At 36.0% G+C, this 22,475-nt stretch overlaps 1 protein-coding gene across 9 annotated transcripts in view; it reads right to left on the bottom strand.

Moving 5' to 3' along the window:
• Positions 1 to 717: 717 nt before the first annotated feature.
• Positions 718 to 22,475, bottom strand: part of CEP128 (centrosomal protein 128) — a 478,155-nt gene continuing 456,397 nt past the window's right edge. For 8 of the 9 annotated variants that reach the window (XM_058292841.2, XM_058292852.2, XM_058292854.2 and 5 more), the window contains 2 exons: positions 10,169 to 10,277; positions 718 to 1,857 (listed from right to left, as the gene is read on the bottom strand). In XM_058292841.2, the coding sequence (XP_058148824.1) occupies positions 1,730 to 1,857; positions 10,169 to 10,277 (237 nt within the window). In that variant the 3' untranslated portion in view covers positions 718 to 1,729. Of the gene's footprint in view, positions 1,858 to 2,881; positions 2,937 to 10,168; positions 10,278 to 22,475 lie in introns of those variants that run through there. The other variant, XM_058292851.2, reaches the window with a different exon arrangement.

The raw sequence follows: 22,475 nt of genomic DNA, 5'->3' as shown, positions 1-22,475 counted from the left end.
TACATCAAGAGAAAAGCTATTTTAACTAACCTTTATTCTTAGGATTTAAATAAAACCATTCTTCCTTATTTTCTTCCCTGTTAGTCATTTAGATCCAAAGAGATAAAATACTTTGGCATTGGTCAAAACATCAATTTCTCAACATCCCAAATATTCCTATAGAGTGAAAAAGGTCATGTGGAACATCAGGACTGTGATGTTCTCCAAAAGGGATCCTCTCACTAAAACCTTAATAAAGCTCACTAGAAGATTAAGACAGAACAAAACAAATCAAAAGAAAACTTGCTTAATGTTGTCTTACCCTGGATTCCTCCAGCTGGTCTGAATATATCATCCCTTTTTTGTGTAATACCTAATGTCAAACAAACTTTGGGACATTTACACTTGTTTTTGTGTCTATTTTCCCTCCTTCTATTCCATAGCATATAGCAGGAACTCAATAAAAGGCTCTGGGAATGAATAAATGAGAAAATGCACGGCTGTACTCTCAGAGGCAATGTAGATTATGTACAGACTCACTCTACCTGTATGTATTTTATTTGTATGTTAAAAACATCTCTGTAGTAAAGTGTTGTATTCAAGTTCATGTAATGAGAGTGCTCTTTTCTTTTGTACATTCAAAATGTGTAAGTCAGGAAAACATATTTTAAGTGGAAATAGAAACAACAATGTAAGAAATCTTGCACACAGGTATACTTTTACAAACAAAACGTAATGCATATTACAAAGGTATTGCTTTATTGTCATTGTTTCTGTGCAGAATCTTTCCACCAAGACCCAGTGGGATTCATTTCCTGGATGTTTACCATTATTTAACATTTCATATAAATCTTTCTCCTCTGGTAGATCAGCATGTAAAGGGAGTAAGTTCTTAAAAACTCTCTGATGTTGAGAAAAGCTATTATGCTGAAGGCAGATAGTATAGTACCAAATCATACAAAAAATTGTGCAGAATGAATCCCATGGACACAGGGGTTTAGAACTGTGATTTGGTCAGAGTAAGCCGAAGTCCAGGATATGACTGAAATGATCACAGAAAGATATTTGGCCACAAAAAGACAAATAAATAAACTATGCTATGAATTCTTTATACTGGCGTTACAATTCAGGGATCATTTATAAATTGTTTTCTGATATTAAAAATGGATGATTGGAAATAATTTTAAGATACTGCATGTAGTAACAGACTGCTGAGATGATGGATGTAATGATCCTGAGCATTTATAAAGTGAACTGTCTAATATTATATATACATATCTCCATGACATGTTATAACACATGATAATTTATTAGGAAGAAAGTTTTTTTTTTAAAATCAATTTTATATAAATGCTCCCTGAATCTAAAGTGCTGGCAACTTTTGCCTCAAGGGGAACTTATTTTCCTCCTCTTTAGCCAATCATTTTCAAAGAACTCAATTATAAATCCAAATTTTGGTCAGGAGTATGTGATCTGATCATACCTGAAAAAGGAAACTGCAAAGTGAAAAATATTAATTGTTCCCCACCTGTATTATGTTGCCAATAAATTAGGTGCATATCATTCAGCCGATATCGTCTGGATTGGTTTAATTTATATATTCACAAAGACCAACCATACTGTCACTTTAGTCAATGTTTGGCACTGCTGAAGAGCAGAAGCTGTAGCAGGTATGTCTGCTAGAAAACCTGGGTCAAACTGTAGCAAGGATATATATTGTTATTTTAAAAGACTCATGTAATCCAACTAATTACATTTTGCTTTTTTTGCTCTCATATTCCTCCTTTTTGGAATGTAGATTTCTTCTATTCATCATTAACCCTGTGGCATCTTCCTTGATTGAAGCTGAATCTGGAGGAACTGTTCTTTTGGTTAACGCTGGGAAGGCAAGAGAAAAGATAAAAATAAACCTGGGTGAATATAAACTCTGGGCTAAAAAAATTAATTTTGCAGAAAATAATCAATCATTGTATTTAATTAAAGCTTTACATAGCCTAGCAGATCTTCAATGGAGGAGTAACTAATAAGTAAACTCTATTATCAAAAACACATATTCCTGTGGTTTAAGAAAAGAAATGGAAGAGTCTCTGACAGTAGAAGATGTGTTCTTGGATGGTATACAATGATATAAACTTCATATATACATGCACACACAGAATTTTAAGGGAGAGATCTCAGGGTTTCCTTTTTACAGAATCCTCTTAGTGTACACATATATTGTCTCCCAGTGAATTAAGTATAAAATCCAAACATCACACTATTGTTGAAAAGACTCCACTCAGACCTCATCTCCTACCACTCTCCCCCAACTCATTAAATCCTGCCTTAGTGGGCACCCTTTCTTGCAGACCATGCCCCTTTCTTTGGAGTCTTTCCACTTACTGATCCCTCTATCAAGAAGACTCTTCCCACCCAGGTTTAATTGGGCTGGTCCTTCTTGACATCCAGGTATTAGGCCAATTGTAACATCCTCAGAGAGGCAGCCCTGTTCTCTAAAGTAATGGTCTTGCTCCAGGTACACTCTGAAATTTTACCTCTATAGCAACAATCACTATTTCATATTATTTTATTTAATACCTGTTTCCTTCATGAGACAAGGTGATTTCATCTGTCTTGTTCAATACTGTAACTGAAAACAGAATCTGGTACATAGACTCTTAGTAAATTTGATTGAACAAATGACTATACATAGGGATTTTTTAAATTTATTTTTTATTTTTTAGGAGGTACCAGGGACAGAACCTGGAACCTTGTACATGGGTGGCAGGTGCTCAACCATTTGAGCTACATCTGCTCTCATACATAGGGACTTTTAAGAGGTAGTCAACTGGGAATTTCTAGTTGCTTTCTAGAGAGTACCTTGTCAAATATCAATAATCAGAACTCAATTATTTTTAAATACCTGGTACTTAATTGCTGAGTGAAAATTCCCTGGATCATAGTAATATAAAATTAGCCTATGAAAAGAGAGAAATAGAAAGATTGTCCTTTCATGGAAAAAATAAATCCTTTAAAGGACAAGAAGCAATTTTCTTACCTTATCAATACCCCAATATTTTAATTGCATTTTTGTTTTTTCTTAGAAGTCTGAGTACAGACTACAGATGTGTCTTGTCTATTCATTGTTACCTGAGTGGACAATAAGTACACTACAGAAGTGAAAATAGTGTGCTTTTCTTGATGTGGATAAATAATTTTTCATCCAAAGAACTTATACTCCCACTAAAGGTACCTCAAAATGCAAAATGAGAATACTAAGTTTTCTTTTTATAACAATGTAAACTGAGGTAAGGAAGTGAAATAAAGTTTAAGCAATTTTACATTGATTTGCTTTTTAAAGAATATCCAGTTAAATTAATCCATGAGATTCACTTGCCAAACTCCTATAGTAATCCTTAGTTGCCCTTTCCCCCAAGGAAAAATCAGTCTTTTTTTTTTTTCTTTTCTTTTTCTCAAATAAACTTTATTTTTTAGCACTGTTTTAGATTTACTGAAAAATTATAATTTGCATCTATTTTTAAAATCTAGTTTAGAGACACCAAGTTGACAAATAAGCATTTGGGTCTCAAAGGAATCGAGATTTTGAGAAATCATCAGGTTACTATAGACTTCACTCAGGTCCAGTCTGGTCCAGGCCCATGAGTGAAGGCCCTGTCTTGGAGTTGTGCTCTTTTAGCCTAAAAGGAGCTATACATGGAGACTAGTGGTCAGTTGCAACTTATAAAAAGTAAAAATGACAGTTTCAAAAGGTGACATTATGAGTCTCTCTTACTAAGCCCCCACTGTCTACAGGCTAAAGGTAATGGAATCCAAGTCTTCTAAAAGAGTGTCCTGAATCATAGCCAGAACTTCTAGCCAGCCAGGATAAATTTGGTAGTGATCATGGCTCTAAATAATGGATTTCTGTGTTCCCATTTCCAATGGTAATATAAACTTACAATTTATACATTTCTTGCCTCCTTCCTGGCAGAAGGAATCTACCTTTTCTTGAATTGACCTGAACTACACAAACCTGACATAAATTACTACTTAAAATAAACTTTCATTAATGCTGGAGCATTTCAGAGACCACAAATTATGCAGTATTTTCCCATTTCCTTTGTTTTTTCCATGGTCAGTGGTTCTATGCTTTAGTTTGGGCACAGTTTGACATGGCACCTAACTCAGCAGAAAGAAACCTTAGCCTCTACAGCTTAGACAAAAGGGCCTCATCTAGTTCAAATCCCAACTAAAGAAGGAAAATATCTGTTCTGTGGGCTCAGAACCAACATCTGCCTAAGGACTTATTGTTCGCTCCTCCCCAAGTTTCTTTGAACCACACAGGTCAAACCATCCTACACTCTAAAACCCAGTTTTTATGTCCCACTAAGAAGTTAACAAGAATATAAGAAACTTGCTAGTCAGGCATAAAAGCTGGGGTTTCCAGTAGCATTTATCTTATAAAAGAATCATTTTTAGCCAAAGTATACACATACATATAAAATGGCTATATAACCAAAGGGTTATAATAGGAAAGCAGGAGGCTCTTGCCCCATCCCTCCCAATCCCACAGTTTGCTACCCAGAGTCAACCACAAGCAACTCTTTTAGCTATATATATTTTCTCTATTTATTTCAATTTTTCTAAAAAACACTTATATTGCTATTTTCAGATTTATAATTTTTAGACATTATCCATACCCACATACTCACTACTTCCCAATATAGTTACATCTTAACTTCTAGTTATGTCAACAGTAAGTGTTTATATGATTATGACTATAAATATGGCTCACACAAATCTAATAAGTATAATATGATGATGTTTGCGTTCTTGTGTTTTTTTCCCTTGGAGTTATTAATTGACCCATGTTTTGCTTTGTTTTGTTTCATTGGCTCTTTTTCTGTGACCACTCTTATTTGCTTCTAATTGCTCAACCAGATCTGTCATGTCTACTAGTTTTTTCTAAGTGCTCAACTGTATCAGATTATCTATCAGTTTTCGTTATATTTTTCCTAAACATTTTCCTTGATGGACCCTTTCCTTTCTTCCTTCAATATGGAAGAAACGAATAACATGAATGTCCAGATTAAAAGGGCCCACCCAACAAGTAGCTAGAAGAACAAATTAAACAATACCCACACAAAGGCATATATCATCATCATAATACTCACTGGGGTTAAGGAGAAGATTCTAAAAGTTCCCAGACTGAAGGGGAGGCAAAGGTGTAGATCACTTCAAAGGAGTGGGAATCAAAAATGACATAAGGCTCTGCAAGCCTTTTGGAAGACAATTGTGCAATGGCTGTAGAAGGTAAAATAATACTCAACCTAGAATTTTTTTTTTTTTTTTTTTTTGAGGAATTTTTTTTTACTTTTACTTTTTTGAGAAAGAAATTAAAGGATTTTGTCTTGAGCCACAAGTTTGCTGAAGCGGCAATCTGAACGTTAGCCTAATCGATTTATATAGTTTCAATTATTCTTTCTTTTTTTTTTTTTTTTTTTTTTTATTAATTTTTTTATTTTTTATTGACTTTGTAATAATATTACATTAAAAATATATATGTGAGGTCCCATTCAACCCCACCCCCCCACCCCCCCTCTCCCCCCCCCCAACAACACTCGTTCCCATCATCATGACACATCCATTGGATTTGGTAAGTACATCTTTGGGCACCTCTGCACCTCATATACATTGGTTCACATCATGGCCCATACTCTCCTCTATTCCATCATGTAGGCCCTGTGAGGATTTACAATGTCCGGTGATTACCTCTGAAGCACCATCCAGGGCAGCTCCATGTCCCGAAGACGCCTCCACCTCTCATCTCTTCCTGCCTTTCCCCATACCCTTTGTCCATTATGTCCACTTTTCCCAATCCAATGCCACCTCTTCTATGTGGACACTGGATTGGTTGTGTCCATTGCACCTTTATGTCAAGAGGAGGCTCAGATTCCACCTGGATGCTGGATGCAATCCTCCCATTTTCAGTTGTAATCACTCTAGGCTCCATGGTGTGGTGGTTGTCCTTCTTCACCTCCATCTTAGCTGAGTGTGGTAAGTCCAATAAATCAGATTGTAGGTGCTGGAGTCTGTTGAGGCTCAGGATCTGGCTATCACATTGTCAGTCCAGAGATTCAAATCCCCTAAATATATCTTAAACCCCAACATTAACTGCACCTCCAGCACATTAGCATGAAAGTCTTATGAAGGGAGATCCCATCTGAGTCCAGATTCATCACACATAAACACCATTTCCAAAGAGGGGCCATCTGCCCTGGTAGTTAACCCCATCGGCCATGACCATAACTCCCATGGGTCTCTTTAGCCCTCAAAGGAACCAATATCTGGGGGTTGTATCTGCTTTATCTGTCTCTCTGACTCTGCTCAGTTGTGCATGAGGGCAAACCTTCTGCCAGCCTCCAGACTCTTTTTTAGAAACTCGTAGCCATATAAACTCATTTCTCCTTTCCATTTCCCCCTTACTTTAGGTCAAACAGCATTTTAAAGTCATGGTATTTTATGTAGACATGGATATTCTGCTGATCCGCATTGAACCTTCCGTATAAGGTCATTTTCCAGTTGCATCATCAGTTGGTAGTTGATAGTGGTCCCTCGTAGCCAGGGAGGCTCATCCCCGGGTGTCATGTCCCACGCTGGGGGGAAGGCATTGCATTTACATGCTGAGTTTGGCTTCGAGACTGGCCACATTTGAGTAACATGAAGGCTGACAGAAGGAAATTCCCAGGCACAAAGTTGCTCTAGGCCTTGTTATTATTTTGGGTTTATCAGCTCACAAGCATAGTCATTAGTATCAGGGGCTCACTGTTGAACCCTCACTCCCTCCCGGTCCCCACCACTGTACCTGGGAGACTGTCGCTGCTCCCCTAGGGACCACGACAGAGCACCACTGGCCAGGAACCCAGTACCCCCCCTACTGTGGTTTTTAATTACAACCTAGAATTTTATAGCCAGTTAAACTCTTAATGAAGGATAAGTGAAAGAAGTCCATTTTCAGAAATACAAACAAAATATTTACTTCCCTTTCTTGGATGTGCTTCCACAAAATAAATGAATAAAACAAGAAAGAGGAAGGTATGGAATCTGGGAACCATGTGGATTAATACAGAAGGACAGTGAAGGCAATCTCAGGATGACAGCTGTGCAAAAGGTACTTGTGGGTGTGCCCTTTTTTTTTTTAACAAGGAAACTTTTATTTTCAATTTTCATCAAGAATGTATTTCTCTCCCCTTCTCCGCACCCCGGTTGTCTGTTCTCTGTGTCTATTTGCTGTGTCTTCTTCGTCTGCTTCTGTTGTTGTCCGTGGCATGGGAATCTGTGTCTCTTTTTGTTGCATCATCTTGTTGTGTCAGCTCTCCGTGTGTGTGGAGCCATTCTTGGGCAGGCTGCACTTTCTTTCGCCCTGGGCGGCTCTCCTTACGGGGCATACTCCTTGCGTATGGGGCTCCCCTATGTGGGGACACCCCTGTGTGGCAGGGCACTCCTTGTGCACACCAGCAATGCGCATGGGCCAGCTGCACACAGGTCAAGGAGGCCCGGGGTTTGAACCGCGGACCTTCCATGTGGTAGACGGCCGCCCTATCCACTGGGCCAAGTCCGCTTCCCTGGAGTGCCCTTTTAATCTGGACACTCTAGGTCTTCTGTTCTCTGGTTCTGAAATTCTTATTAATCCAGTATTTTCTCTCCCAAATTGGTCTTCTGAATCTCTTATCTCTTCTCTCCTCTTGCCCAATTCTTTCTTTTTTTCTTCGGCTTTCTTTGTGATTTCTTCAATTTTGTTTTCCACCCTTCTATTTTTTTTTCCTCTCTGGCAATTCTATTTTTAACTTACGAGACCTCTTATCTTCTGTTCCTCTTTCATAGAATCTTGCTCTTACTTTAATGGATGGAATATCGTCTATCTTTCAGAAGACAAAATTACATATTTTTAAAGTCTTCTGTTTCCTATATTATCTATTTAATGTATGTTCTTTTCTCTCTTTATTGGTTTTGGTATCTCCTTTTTAAAATTTTGGAGGTATAAAGAGAAATTATAGAATAATTTCTATAACTAAGCTGAAAATAATTTGTGCTACAAAAATGGAGAAATACGCAGTCAGGGTGATCTTAATTTACCCCCTTTTCTATCTAATATACACACTATGAAAAAGTAAAGAAAATTCAAGATTCATCAGGAAAGCAAATAAGAATATATATTACTTGTATAAAAAAGTTAGTTTGATTACTTAAAAATGACTAACAATAAGGCACCTATGAGTAAACTTCAAAAACTATTCTTAAACACATGGGATATGGAGGAAAATCATTAAAAAAAAACTTGTCAAAAAGAACACTAGAACATAAGACTATGAATAAGGGTGTTTCTTTAAATTAATAAGAATTTTACTTTTTAGGCTACATATTCTAGTCACATTTTACAATATAAACTGCAACAAGTATTTTCTTATCCAAATTATGTTCTCATATTTTTTTCTGTTCTCATTTATCTTTATTTCCTTTTAAGCCAGTAGATTGATATAGGAAACTTATGGCTGTCTATGAGAATATTGTTAATGAGAAGAAAAGACCATAGCTAGACAAGAAATGCTATCAAGTAGAAAGCTAAATATAATTTTTCACTGCTATCATCCTAAATAAAATTGCAAAAATTTGACGCTGTCCCCTCAATGCCTTCTAATTGCTTTCTTCTACTTACTTTTCTAGGGAGCAGTTGGAAAGTCATATGGACAAAACTAAGTAGCAATATAGCAATGGGCTCTGCACTCATATCATGGTGCCAGTCATTTATTTCCAGGGGCCTTGGAGGTCTAAATGGATGGGACCCCGACATTTGATGGTACAGGGACGGTATACCTCTTCCCACATATGTTTATTTACATCCAACAAACCAGGTGAAATTTTTCCAATGCTTAATATGAATGATAAAAAGTTTGGTCTATATGTATATCTGTATGTATATCTGATTCTGAAGTGCCATAATCAACTTGAGCTATGATCTATATTGAAGGGCAACTGCCAGATTAGAATAACAGAGAGTTTATGCAGACATAAAAACACTGGTAAAATGATTAAGACAGGAAAGAGAAAATGCTTAGCTTTTGGAATAAAATAATGAAAATCAAATTATTTATCAGAAACATAAATATTTATTGAATGAATCCATGAATATAAGTCAGCAAAATTGAGGGATATCACATTTGGACTTGACATACTTTTTGAGACTTATTTTGGTATTTTATAGCAACCTAGCTATTGTAAATGGCAAAAATTATCAAATATAATATACAATCCTCCAGGTCCATGGTAAAATGAAGGGCTAAATAATGATCTAAATAAGAATCCATTAAATAACATTTGAATCCCAATGGTTTGCACAAAAGTGAACTTATAAAAAATCTAATATTAATATTAATTGAGCACTCACTATGTGTCAGTACTACGTAAGTTGTTGAGGAAACATTGTTCTGTCCTCACTGAGTTTATTCTTTGGTAGAGAAAAGAACCAGTACACAAAATGTCATCCAAATAATAAATAATTCTATAATTATTATTATGAAAAGGGCGTTAAAGGAAAATTATAGCACATTTGCAGGCGTTCATAACAGAGACTACACTTGAAACTGTAAGATTCTGAAGTCTGAAACCTGAAGAATAAAGCAGGGGAAAATGAGAAGTGTATGGTGGGACATGGCATCCAGGGGTGATAAACTTTATGTTGACATTTTACCAACATTTACAGAGTATTCACGAGTGAAATTTAGGAGGGAAACATATGAGTATCCTTATTCTTTCCACAAAATTAGGTATTTCTGAACAGTTCTATGTGAAGATTTTCAACTTTCTGATGATATGATTGTTGTAATACTGCCTAACTTCCTTTACTAACTCAGGCACAGTTAATAGTCATCTCTAAACAACAACAAACATTTTGCTTAAAATTTTCACCTTGGGTGATTTATTTTAAGCTCCTTTGAGAAGTATAAGGTCTAAAAAGAAGGAATTCCATGTATGTTTTAGTAAATTGGGAAATATAATAAATAGACTTGGGGGAGCATTATTTGTATGAAACATAGTGAATATTTTCACAAACTTATAACATGATTAAGACCTGGCCTTACACATTCATCTTTCCATAAATTGTATTTTCTTAAATCCAATTTAAAAACTGATACTTGACTTCATTACTTACAGTTCAAATGGGAAAATCGTGGACTAGACAGGAAGTTACTGTGATCCTGCCAAGAGGGTGAGTGATCTAATCCATGAGCAAAGGAATCTTCAGTGAGGATTCTGTCATCCTAAGGGAGAGAGCATGACATTTCAGTTTAGTGATCACAAAATGTTAGGACCAGGATTCATTTAAATGTATTGAAACAGAATTGTACACAAAGTATGCTGTAAATGCACAATTCATTATAATTACAACCCTTGCAAAAACAAATCCATGTGCATGTTAAAGAAAATACAAGGTGAAAAAAGTGAAGGAAATCACCCATAGACATAGATATATTTCTTTCCAGTCTTTTTCCCCTATGGATAGGATTTTTAAACAGTTGTAACAATTTTGTTTTCTTTATTTACTTACATTAATACTACAAGCATTATTGAAGTAATTATATTATTCTAACCATTGGCTTAAGGGCTATCTATATGCTATCCATTGGATATACTATGCTTTACTCAGCCATTATATTACTGAGCATTTGGGTAGTTTCCAGTATTTAACTCCTATAAATAACACTGTGAGACATATGTGAGACATATCTTTAAATATAAAACCTTTTCAGTATTTAGGATTATATCTTATGACAAATTCCTAGAAGTAGAAATACTGGGCCACTAAAAACATTTTGATTGTTTTAAAATTCATTTGACTAGTCTACTTTCCATAATGATTATACTAATCCTGTTTCTCATTCAACAAACATTTAACACCTAAACAAAAATGAACATAGGAAAAGTCTTTCTCCATGTGGACTGTAAGAATATGTCTAACATTTTCTAATTCTTAGATAAAAATGGGATTATAACTTTAAATACTCCACTACTGAATAGATTAAAAACAGTGCTTTCATATACTTTCCTTTGATTAACAGTAAAATTGCATTTTTTCCCTCATGAATGTTTTCTAATTATTTACTACACTTTTTTTTTTTTCTTTCACTTGCTCATGCATTCATGCTACAGTAATTTACTGGACACTTGCTACATACGAGGTGAAGAGCAAACAAGATCCTGGGGTACACAGTGGTGAACAAAACTCTGACTTCATGAAATTTTTAGACATGCAGGAGAGTAAGACCATAAATAAACTACACAAAACAAAATAATGAAAATATATGGTAAGTGCTATAAAGAACAAGAAAAAAACAGGAAGAACCAAATTTAGACTCAGGGTCCTGTGAAGGCCCCTCTGAGAGGTGATATTTAAGCCAATATTTGATATTGGCATGAATATGAGTATGAATCAATGAATCAGCCAGGTAAAAATTTATGGGGAGGGATGTGAAGAAGGGAAAGGGAAAGGTTAGGGTATGGTACTGCAGAGTCCTGTGAGTTTTGTGTGTATGATTTGAAGAACTGAAGGAAGATCCCATGACTCAGGAATAATGGGACTGGACTGGGAGACATGGTTAGAATGATGTGAAAGGTAAGCAGACACCATGTTTAGGATTTAGGAATTTTTTAAGTACAATCAGAAGGCTATCATGAGGTTTACATTAAATTATTATTTCTAGTCACCTCTTATGAGTGTTACCCATAACTTTTTGTCTTCATGTGCCTTACTTCATTGAGCCTTATGCTTTCAAGATTCTTCCATGTTGTACCATGTCTCATGACTTAATTTTTTCTTAGGGCCAAATAATATTCCATTGTATATAGGTACCACATTCTGCTTCTCCATTCGTTCGTTAACGGGCATTTGGGTTGTTTCCTGCTTTGGGTTCTTGTAAATAAAGTTGCTATAAACACTGGTATACAAGTATCTGTTTGCAACTCTGTTTTCCCTCTTTTTGGGTATATACCTAGAAGTGGGACTGCTGGGTCACATGGTTAATTCTATATTTAACTTTTTGAAGAACTGCCCTATGGCTTTCCACTATGGCTAAACCATTCTACATTCCTACCAACAGCGCCCTAGAGTTCCAATTTCTCTGCATGCTTTCCAACACTTCCTATTTTCCATTTTTAAAATAGTCACGTTTGTGGGTGTGACGTGCAGCTTTGATTTGCATTTCCCTAGTGGATAGTGATATTAAGCTCTTTTCATGTGTTTATTAGCCATTTGTATATCCTCTTTAGAGAAATGTCTTTTACCCATTTTTGTTTTGGATTGTCTTTTTATTGTTGCATTATAAAATTTCTTTATATAATCATGATATTAAGTCTCTATTCAATATACTGTTTGAAACTATTTTCTCCCATTTTTTAGGTTGCCTTTTTACTTTTAAAATAATTTCCTTCAGGTCACAAAGTTTTTTATTTTGATGAAATAAAATTTATCTATTGTTTCTTCCATTGCCCATACTTCTGGTGTCATAACTTCCAAACCCCAGGTAAGGAAGATTTGCCCCTGTTATCTTCTAAGAGCTATAGTGTTAGCTCTTATATTAGGTCCTTGATGCAATTTTCAGTTGATTTTCGTTCTTTTGCATATGGATATCTAGTTTTTCCAGCACCTTTTGATTAAAAAGATTATTTTTTCCCCACTGTCTGTACTTAAAAATCAATTGGCCATAGGTGTATGCTCATCTATTTATCTATTTATGTGCCAATACTACAGTACTTTTATGACTGTTGCTTTGTAGTACAATTTGAAATTTGGAAATGCAAGTCCTCCATCCTTCTTCTTTTTTCAAGTTTGTTTTGGCCATTTGGAACTCCTTGCAATTTCATATGAATTTGAGGACTGGTTTTTCCACTTCTACAGAAAAAGGTTGCTAGAATTTTGAAGGGCATTGCATTAATTTGCATATAAATTTGCATAATATTGACAGTAAAAATATTAACTCTTCCAATCCATGAACATGGGGTGTCTTGCCATTTAAGTCTTCCTTAATTTCTTTCAATAGTGTTTTGTAATTTTCAGTACTCAAGTCTTTTTTATCCTTGATTAAATTTATTCCTAGATGTTTTATTCTTTTAGATATTATAAATTGAATTATTTCCTTAATTTCCTCTTTGGATTGTTCATTGCTAGTTTATACAAACACAATAATTTTTTTGTCCTGTTTTGTTTTTTTGCATGTTGGTCTTGTACCCTGCCACTTTGCTGAACTTATATGTTAGTTAATAGTTTCTTTGCAGATTCCTTTCAATTTTCTATATATAAGATCATGATGCATGCAAATAGAAATAGTTTTACTTCTTCCTTTCTAAATTTGGGTACCATTTATTTCCTTTCTTGTCTCATTAATCTGAAAGTTCTAGTACAATATTAAGTAGAAGTGTGGAAAGTAGCCATCTTTGTCAAGTTCCTTATCTTAGGAAGAAAGTCTTAACTGATGTTAGCTGTGGGTTTTTTCATAAAAGGCCTTTATCATGTTGAGAAAGTTCCCTTCTATTCCCACTTTCCTGCACGGTGCTATCAAGAAAGGGTGCTGGATTTTGTTGAAAGCTGTATTAGTCAGCCAAAGGGGTGCTGATGCAAAGTACCTGTTGGCTTCTATAAAGGGTGTTTATTTGGGGCAAAAGCTTACAGTTACTAGGCCCTAAAGAGCTCAACTCAAGTCTTTTTCTCACCAAAGTCTGTTGCCATGTGTTGAAGCAAGATGGAGGGTGACCTCTGCCTGGTCTCTCCTTCCTTCTTCCTTATAAGGATCCATGGGCCCAGTTTCTTCTAATCTCAACTGTAGGCTGGCATAGGATTAATTTCTCTTCAAGTGTGGTGTTAGCTATTTGAGTCTTCTCCATTCTGTCACATGGCAGGACTGAAATGACCAAGTTCTCTCCTCTTCTTTATCTTCTTCTGTGTGTCTTCTTGAGTGTCTATTTACATAGCCCACCGAGGGGATGGGGACTTAAACTGATTAGACCCTACCAATGTGGTCAAATCAAAGCCCTAATCTTAACATAATTTAATCAAAGACATCTCAGCTCAATCTAATATAACCAAAGGGGATAATGCCCAGAGGGACAGATCAGTTTGTAAATATAATCTCTTTTTGGAATTTATAAATAATCTCAAACTGCCACAAATGCCTTTTCTGCATCTATTGAGATAATCAAATTATAGGTTTTAAATGACAAGCTTTGATTGATATTTTTCAAAGATCATTCTGGCCTCTGTGTGAGAACAGATTGCAGGGGAGCAAGTGTGAAAGGGAGAACACCAGTTAAAATACTTCAATTGAAAATAATTAAGAAGGGATCAAGAATGTCACCAAAGATTCTAACCAAAACAACTGCATGGTTAGGTGGCCCAGATTCCTCAAATCATGGTTCCCATGTACAGTAAGGCCTCATGTAACATGGCTATCTGATGAATTAGTTATCATTCAGTTCGGGTTTATAGTTCATTTCTCTGTACATATGTATGTATGTATGTCTGGATGTCTGTATATAAATGAAAAAGGCAAAAAAGAAAAAAGTGTATATATGCTTGTAAATAGCCTTTTAATTCTAAGCTAAAGGTGTGGACATAATCCTCTGATGGTTCAAGATCATTAGATTTCATGTACCAAAAGGAATTTAGGTCTCTTTAAGATGAAGGCCCAGAGGTTTTTTACCATGTATCTTTTTGTTCTCATTAACTACAGGGATTTCCTACGAAAGGAGAAGTCATTACCTGTAGGATCTCTGGAAAGGAAAAAATATACACTGTTTCCTGATTATATTCAAATAGCTACTTTAGAATGAGATGATATGGGGAAACTAGAGGCAGATGAGCTAGATATTGTGGTGATTCATATGGGAAACACTAAAGGCAGGGTGGAGTTGGAAGGTGCACAAATGGAAAGGAGAGTTATGATCTGAACAATTGCTAGGAAGTCTCAATTTAATCATGGTTTTGCAGTGAAGCATGAAAGAGAAAAGCAAAATGAATGGTTTCAAGTCAAGAGATGTTTTCATGATCATGAGCCAATAAGTGAAAGGAAAAAATAAGGGAAAGGAAATGCTCTGCTTTTACCCACTGACACCTGGACTGAGAAAGACACTGAGTGGAGATGTATAAAGCTGTAGTTTTGGGCATCTTGGGCATCTTGCTGGAACAGGTGTATAATCACGGACTCAAAATGTGCTACCAAGGCAAGGATTAAGTACACAAAGATGTTCAAATTCTTATTCTTCCTAAAAGACCTTTTCTTAAATATCTAAAACAGAATTGACTGGCATCAAGCGGTAGGTTTTCAGAAAAAAGGACAATTTATATTTTCAATTATAAAGCCAACTTCTTGGCATATAACCATGAAAATAGGACACTAACTCATTCTTAGCAAATCCGAAAAACACAAGAAAAATCTTAAAAAGAAAATAAATAACTGAACTAAAGAAAAAACCCTATTAGCCTAAATTGAGGGTACATAAATACAAGTATCTTTATACATTGACATCTCCATCTGCTGAAATTGTTTCCTAATCTTTCTAAATTAATATTATATATGTGAATTCTCTTTATCATCATCATTATCCTTGTGATGGCTGTTTCAGTTTATTTACTAATCTCCGATCTCTGGACAGTTAAATTTCAGTGCTACTATAAATAATCTTTTTTTTTTTTTTAAAGATTTATTTATTTATTTACTCCCCCCCTTGTCTGTTCTCTGTGTCTATTTGCAGCGTCTTGTTTCTTTGTCTGCTTCTGTTGTTGTCAGCGGCATGGGAAGTGTGGGCGGCGCCATTCCTGGGCAGGCTGCACTTTCTTTCGCCCTGGGCGGCTCTCCTTATGGGAGCACTCCTTGCACATGGGGCTCCCCTACGCGGGGGACACCCCTGTGTGGCAGGGCACTCCTTGCGCACATCAGCACTGCACATGGGCCAGCTGCACATGGGTCAAGGAGGCCCGGGGTTTGAACCCGGACCTCCCATGTGGTAAACGGACACCCTAACCACTGGGCTAAGTCCGTTTCCCATAAATAATCTTTTGATAAGCATCTAGTAGCATAAAGTTTTGTCCATATTCTCAACTTATAGAAGACAGACTCCTAGAATTACTGGTTAACATATTTTAATGGTTTTGATTTATATCAATTTCATCTAAGTTGTCAAATTTTTTGGTAGTGCTATTCATAATATTCCCTTATTATCCTTTTACTGTCTGTAAGATCTCTAGTAATGTTATTCTTCATTCTTAATGTTGACCATTTGTTTCTTCTCTTTTTTTTTCTTGATCAGTCTGGCTAGAGGTTTTTAAATTGTATTGATCTTTTCACAGAACCCTGTTTTAGTGTCATTGATTTCTCTATTTTTCTGCTTTATAGTTCATTGATTTCTGCTCCTAATCTTATTATTTCCTTCCTTTTGCTTACTTTGGGTATAAATTGCTCTTTGTTTCCTAGTTTCTTAAGATGAAAACTTAAGATTATTGACGTGGGACCCTTTTCTTTTTGTAATGTAGGCCCATAATGTTAACAATGTCTTTCTGAGCACTCTTTAGGTTAGTTCTACATTTAAAAATTTAAAAAAAATATTTTTTCAAACTTATAAAAGACAGCTACAAATATAATACCAACCCCATACATACAGAGAACTCCAACATAACCCCATCCCAGATCCACCAACTTTTAATGCTTTGCCATAGTTGCCATATCATTCTATCATTCCACCCACACATCCATACTTCATCTATCATCCATCCATCCATCCATCCATCCATCCATCCATCCATCCATCCATCCATCTTTCTAAACATTTGAAAGTAGGCTGTATAGATTATACTCTTTCAACATGTAATATGCCCATGAATATTACCGAAGAACAAAGATATTCACTTATTTAACAACCGTAAGTGCAGTTATCAAGTTAAAGAAAATTTAACATTGATATAAAGCTTACAGTCTTCTTTTAGTTTCCTTGTTGTAAGGCCATGGAATGGGTTAGTTTCAACAATGGGAATTTATTCTTGCAGTTTTAAGGCTAGGAGAAGTCCCAGATCAAAGCATCATCAGGGCAGTGTTTTCTCCCATAAGACTGTGGTGTTCTGGGACTGGATGCCAGCATTCCTTGGTGCTTGGCTTTTCTATCACATGGAATTAACATGGCAGCCTCTCCTGGCTTCTATCTTCTCTTCTAGGTTCCTTTGACATTCAGCTGGCTCATCCCCCTGGTTTTCTCTCTTTCTGTGACCTTACTATAAGGCTTTCAATAATAGGATTAAGACTTATCCTGATTCAGCTGGGCTACACCTTAACTGGAGTAACCTAATCAAAACGTCCTATTTATAAGAGTCCACATCCATGGGAATGGATTAAGGTTAAGAACATGTTTTTCTGGGCCACAAAGCTCCAGACCCCCATACAGTCTATTCTCTAGTTTTTTCAAAAGTCATAATCATTTCCTTTGGGGCATTTTCTCCTCCATTAATAAATCTAATCCAGGATCATGCATTGCCTTTAGTTGTTATTGTCTCTTTAATCTTTCCTGTCTCTCTCTCTCCTTAACTGATGAAACATGTATGCAACATGAACTTTCCCATCTCAACCACTCACGAACATACAATTTAGTTGGATTATTCATCACTGCCTAGCACCAGGACTTTTTCATAACCCCAAACAGAAACCCTGCACCCATTATGCATGAACTCCCCCTTCTCCTTCCTTTAATATTCTAAATGTTTTAACAAAGTTTTTTTTGGGTTTGATATTAACTTAACCTCAATAGTTTTATACACACACTGTACTCCCACAGTTCTCAGTTTATGTAGTTCTTGTTGCAAATTACATATTTATGCATTCTAAGTCCCAAACCTTGGTTTATCATTATTTCTTATATGTTTGCATTTTAGATCCTGTAGGAAGTAAAAAGTGGGGTTACAAGCCAAAAATACAATAGTACTGACATTTATATTACATATGTATTACCTTTTCCAGAGATCTTTATTTCTTTTGCAACTTCAATCTATTGTCTAGTATACGTTCCTTTTAACCCAAAGAATTACCTTTTAGCATCTCCTGTAGGGCCATTGTAGTGGTGATGAAGTCCCTTAGTTTTGCTTATCTGGGAATGTCTTAACATCAACCTCATTTTTGAAAGACAGTTTTGCCAGGTACAGAAGTCTTGGTAGGCAATTTTCCCTGTTAGCACTTTAAATGTCTTTCCTTTGCCCTCTTGCCCCTGTGGTTTCTGATGAGAAATGTCTTAATGCTCTTGTACCTGACACATTGCTTCTCTCTTGCAGCTTTCAGAATTCTCTTTCACACAAGTTTGATTGTCATGTTTCAGTGTGGGTCTGTTGGGTAAATCCTGTTTGCAGTTCATGGAGCATCTTGGATGTGTATATTTATGTCTTACATTAAAATCAGGAAGTTTTCAGCTATTATTTCTTTGAATATTCTTTATGCCCCTTTCTCTCTTTTTTCTCCTTCTGGGCTTCCCACAAGGTATAGCATATATATTGGTATGCTCATTGGTCCCACATATCTCTCAGGCACTGTTCACTTTTCTGCCCCTCAAACTGAATAATTTCAATAGTCTTATCTTCAAGTTTACTGAGTCTTTCTTTTGCCAGCTCAAATCTGTTGCTGAACCCCTCTAGGGAATTTTTTTATTTCTGTCACTGTGAAATTCAGATCTATTTGGTTCCTTTTCATTATTTCTCTCTCTCTATTGGCATTTTCCTTGCATTTATCTATCATTTTCTTGATTTCTTTTAGTTCTTTGTCCATGTTTTCCTTTATCTCTTGGGGCATATTTAGGATCACTTTTATAACGTCTTTTTCTGGTCTTTCCAATCTCTGGTCTTCCTCATTGATGGAATTTAATTCCTCATCCTGCTCCTTTGCAAGACCATCATTTCCTGTTATTTTTTTTTTTTTAATGCTTCGTAATCTTTTCTTGCAACCTGGACATTCTGATATTTTAAAGTATTATCTCTGAAATTTAGACATGAGGCATCTGTTCTTAGAGTGGCATTCAGCTAGTATTATGACAAAGATTTCTTTGAATACCAGGAGCTGAGAAGAAGAAGAAAAAGAATGAGAAAAAGAAGGAAAAGAAGGAGGGGGGGAGGAGGAGAAAGGGAGAGACACCTTTCTCAATCTTTGTAGGTTGGCCTAGTTTGTGTTCTCTTTCAGAGTTTAGCTGTCCTAACGATAAATTTAGAGAATAGCCGAAGGCAAACCTTTGTCCCAAGCAGCTGCTATGTGACTGTTCTCCTACAGTATTCTGTCTTCCACAAGCAAGGCAAGTTCTGGGATGGTAAGACTGTAATGAATGCCCTGGCTCAGTCCTTAGGCTGCTACCAGACAGAATGCCACAAATACGTGCTCCAAGTTTGTGCAGAAGGGTGACTCTGCTCCCTCCAGAAGCAGGACCAGGGACTTGCACTGGAAGATGGGTCAGCTCTACATCAAGCTGGTGAAGGGATGTGGGAAGGGCCAAAAGGGTGCCAGGAGATCCTACCATTTTTAAGTGGTATGCTAACTTAAAAATGTTAGGTGCTAGCCCTGTTCCTCTAACCCTTTAACTGTTTTTCTGGAGCTTTGAGAAAGATGGTTCTGCCAGCTCTTGTTTGTTGCTTAAAGCTTTTATGGGGAGACGGAGCACTAGAGTGACTCACCTTGCCATCCTTATGACCCCAAAGCCACACATTTTGATAAGCTGTGATTTCATTTTCATATATATAAAGATATTTTTAAAATTTCATTTTAATTTCTTTTTTTACTTATAGGTTATTTAGAAGTATGCTAATGACATAAAATACTTAGGAATTTTTCAGATATCTTTCTGCTATTGGTTTCTAGTTTAATTCCACTGTGGTTACATAATCCATTGTATAAATTTAATTCTCTTAAATTTATTGAGATTTTTTATGGACTAGAATATGGACTTATCTTGGTGAATATTCAACATGCTCTTGAAAAGCATGTACAATTTGCTATTGTTGGCTGGTGAAGTCTATACATGTTAATTAGGTCTACTTGGTTGATAGTGTTGTTCAAGTCTTCTATATCTATACTGATATGCTGCTTACTGTTTTATCAATTACTGAGAGAGGAATGTTGAAATATCCAGCCATAACTATGAATTTGTCTATTTTTACTTATAGTTCTATTAGTTTTAGCTTCATATATATTTAAGTTCTAACATTTCATAGGTCTTCAAAAGAAAGACTGTTATAACTCCCCATATTTATTTTGAAGTACAAATGGTGAAATGAACCTTAAAAGAACAATCTGAAGAAAAATTAACATATTTTGAACCATCAATATACTTACCAGAATATGAAGAAATACCTTCAGGTCCTCCAATTACATACTGCTATTTGTGAAATTTGTAATAGGTAAATTTTACAAGCTGACCATAAGCTGAACATGAATTTCTAAGTCCTAGCTTTCATTTAATCAAAAACTTGTGTTAAAAAGGAAGACTCTTTGAAATTTTAATAATCACAACTTTTTTTTTTTTTTTACCAATTCTTATATCCCTAGCACAAGGACCTGTTTTTACTGACACCTTAAGATTCAACAAGCTAGTTAGCCAGAATTCCCTGCAAAAATCCCACTGGGTGAAGGGACTTGCATTTTCTAATATTTTCCCTGGGATTCTTCCATTTCTCTTTCATAACCCACATTGTAATTGGTTTCTTAAAAGCTGTTTCAACCTAACTAAATCCCTTTGCTAAATTGATCTCTAATGATTAATATTTATAATATCCACCAAGCATTCCTCTAAGGAATATTTGTAAGTTCAAAGTTTACAAGACAAACAATATATTTAATTTTTAAAAATTTTAATTTATCCAATCCTTCCCCTGCATAGATGGAAAAAACACTTATGTATGTCCGAATCTTTGGCAGAACTGCTTTCCTATACTTGTTTCTAGCCTAACAATGTACCATTCCTCCATCTGTGCCCCCTTTTAATTCCCAATTCTCCATCAGTGCTCAAGAAAGCTTAGCCTCTTCATAAGTAAACTTTATACCTTTTTCAAAGTTCAATCGGGACAGTTTACTTAAATGCTGCCTTCCATATCTCAATATGCATTTTATATTTTACTTTCCATGAGGGTGAGGGTTTGATTGTTTTCATCTTTTTATCCTTCCATCTACTCATGCAAATATTCCACACTTAGTACATTAAGGAAGTCAGAATTGAAAATCTGCTACAGAAGTCAAGAGATGGAGACTCAGACTTTTCCCACTCTTACATCCTGTTTATCCATGGAAAAAAATGAGAGAGCTAGACCAGATCATCTCTAAGTCCTCTCAGCATTAACATTTTATGATTCTAATCCATTTGAACAGGATCAGTGAGCAAACAGTGCTTTTAAAGGTGCAAAACATCTTTAGCACAGGAAATCCAATTTTATACAATATTATAAATCCAAAGCAACACTCACCCGCCAGATTAACTAAAGCAGGAATGGACTATAATCCTTGAAGCTCTTTGTGTGTTTTCTAATAGTAATGATAGATTTGCACTTAACCAACTGATATTTTATTGTACAAAATTTTAGTCTTAGCAAATTGCTGAGGAAAAAGGATTGTTTTCTCAGCTTTTTTACCTACTGTGGCAATTTGAAATTATGTTATGAATCCCAAAAGGAGAAATATTGTATTTGTGAACTAACCCACTCCCATGGGTTAGTTCAATTGGAATACACTAGTGAGGTGCAACTCAGGTTGAGTCTCTGCCCTCTTGCTGGGTGTGATAATGGAGACACAGGAAAAAAGAGCCATCATACTGATCCTGCAATGTGAGAGAAAGGACTCCAGTTTCACCCACAGCTTAGCCGCAAGGAGAGAAGCCCCTGAGAGGCTCAAAGAGCTGAGGCCCAAGAGAAATGAGCCATATGCCTGATAGCTTGCAGCTTAACTTTGGAAGAAAATGGAGCAGCCAAGACTGATAGAGGTGGTTTGAAATAGACAAGCCCTATTTCTGGTTGCCCTCAGGTGAGTTCTTGGAGATAAGAGATTCTGGAGGAGAAGGCAGAGACCTTGGAAGATGGACAGGTGGCCATCTTGCTACACATGTGCAGCTTACTTTGGAAAGAAAGCATCTCTGCTGATGCCTTAATTTAGACATATCATGGCCTGGAAACTATAAACTTTTACCCCAGATACATCCCCATTATAAAATCCAACGCATTTTTAATACTTTGCATCAGCAGCCCTTTGGGAAACTAAAACACCAACCTTAGATTTGGCTCCATTTTCAAATAACAAATAATCTACTCACAGTGGATAAAAATGTGCCATCAATAAAGAAAGGCAAAAGAATGTGCTAGTGACTTGATGAACCAAAGGCAGAGATGCCAAGATGTTTTAATGATGGTGGCCTCATTGGAATAAGTGCTTATTGTCTTAAGTGACTATCTAAAAGAGAAAAATGATGAT

The sequence above is a fragment of the Dasypus novemcinctus genome, chromosome 3, assembly GCF_030445035.2.
Source record: "Dasypus novemcinctus isolate mDasNov1 chromosome 3, mDasNov1.1.hap2, whole genome shotgun sequence".
NCBI classification, from domain to species: domain Eukaryota; kingdom Metazoa; phylum Chordata; class Mammalia; order Cingulata; family Dasypodidae; genus Dasypus; species Dasypus novemcinctus.
This window is presented reverse-complemented; position numbering and strand designations above follow the sequence as displayed.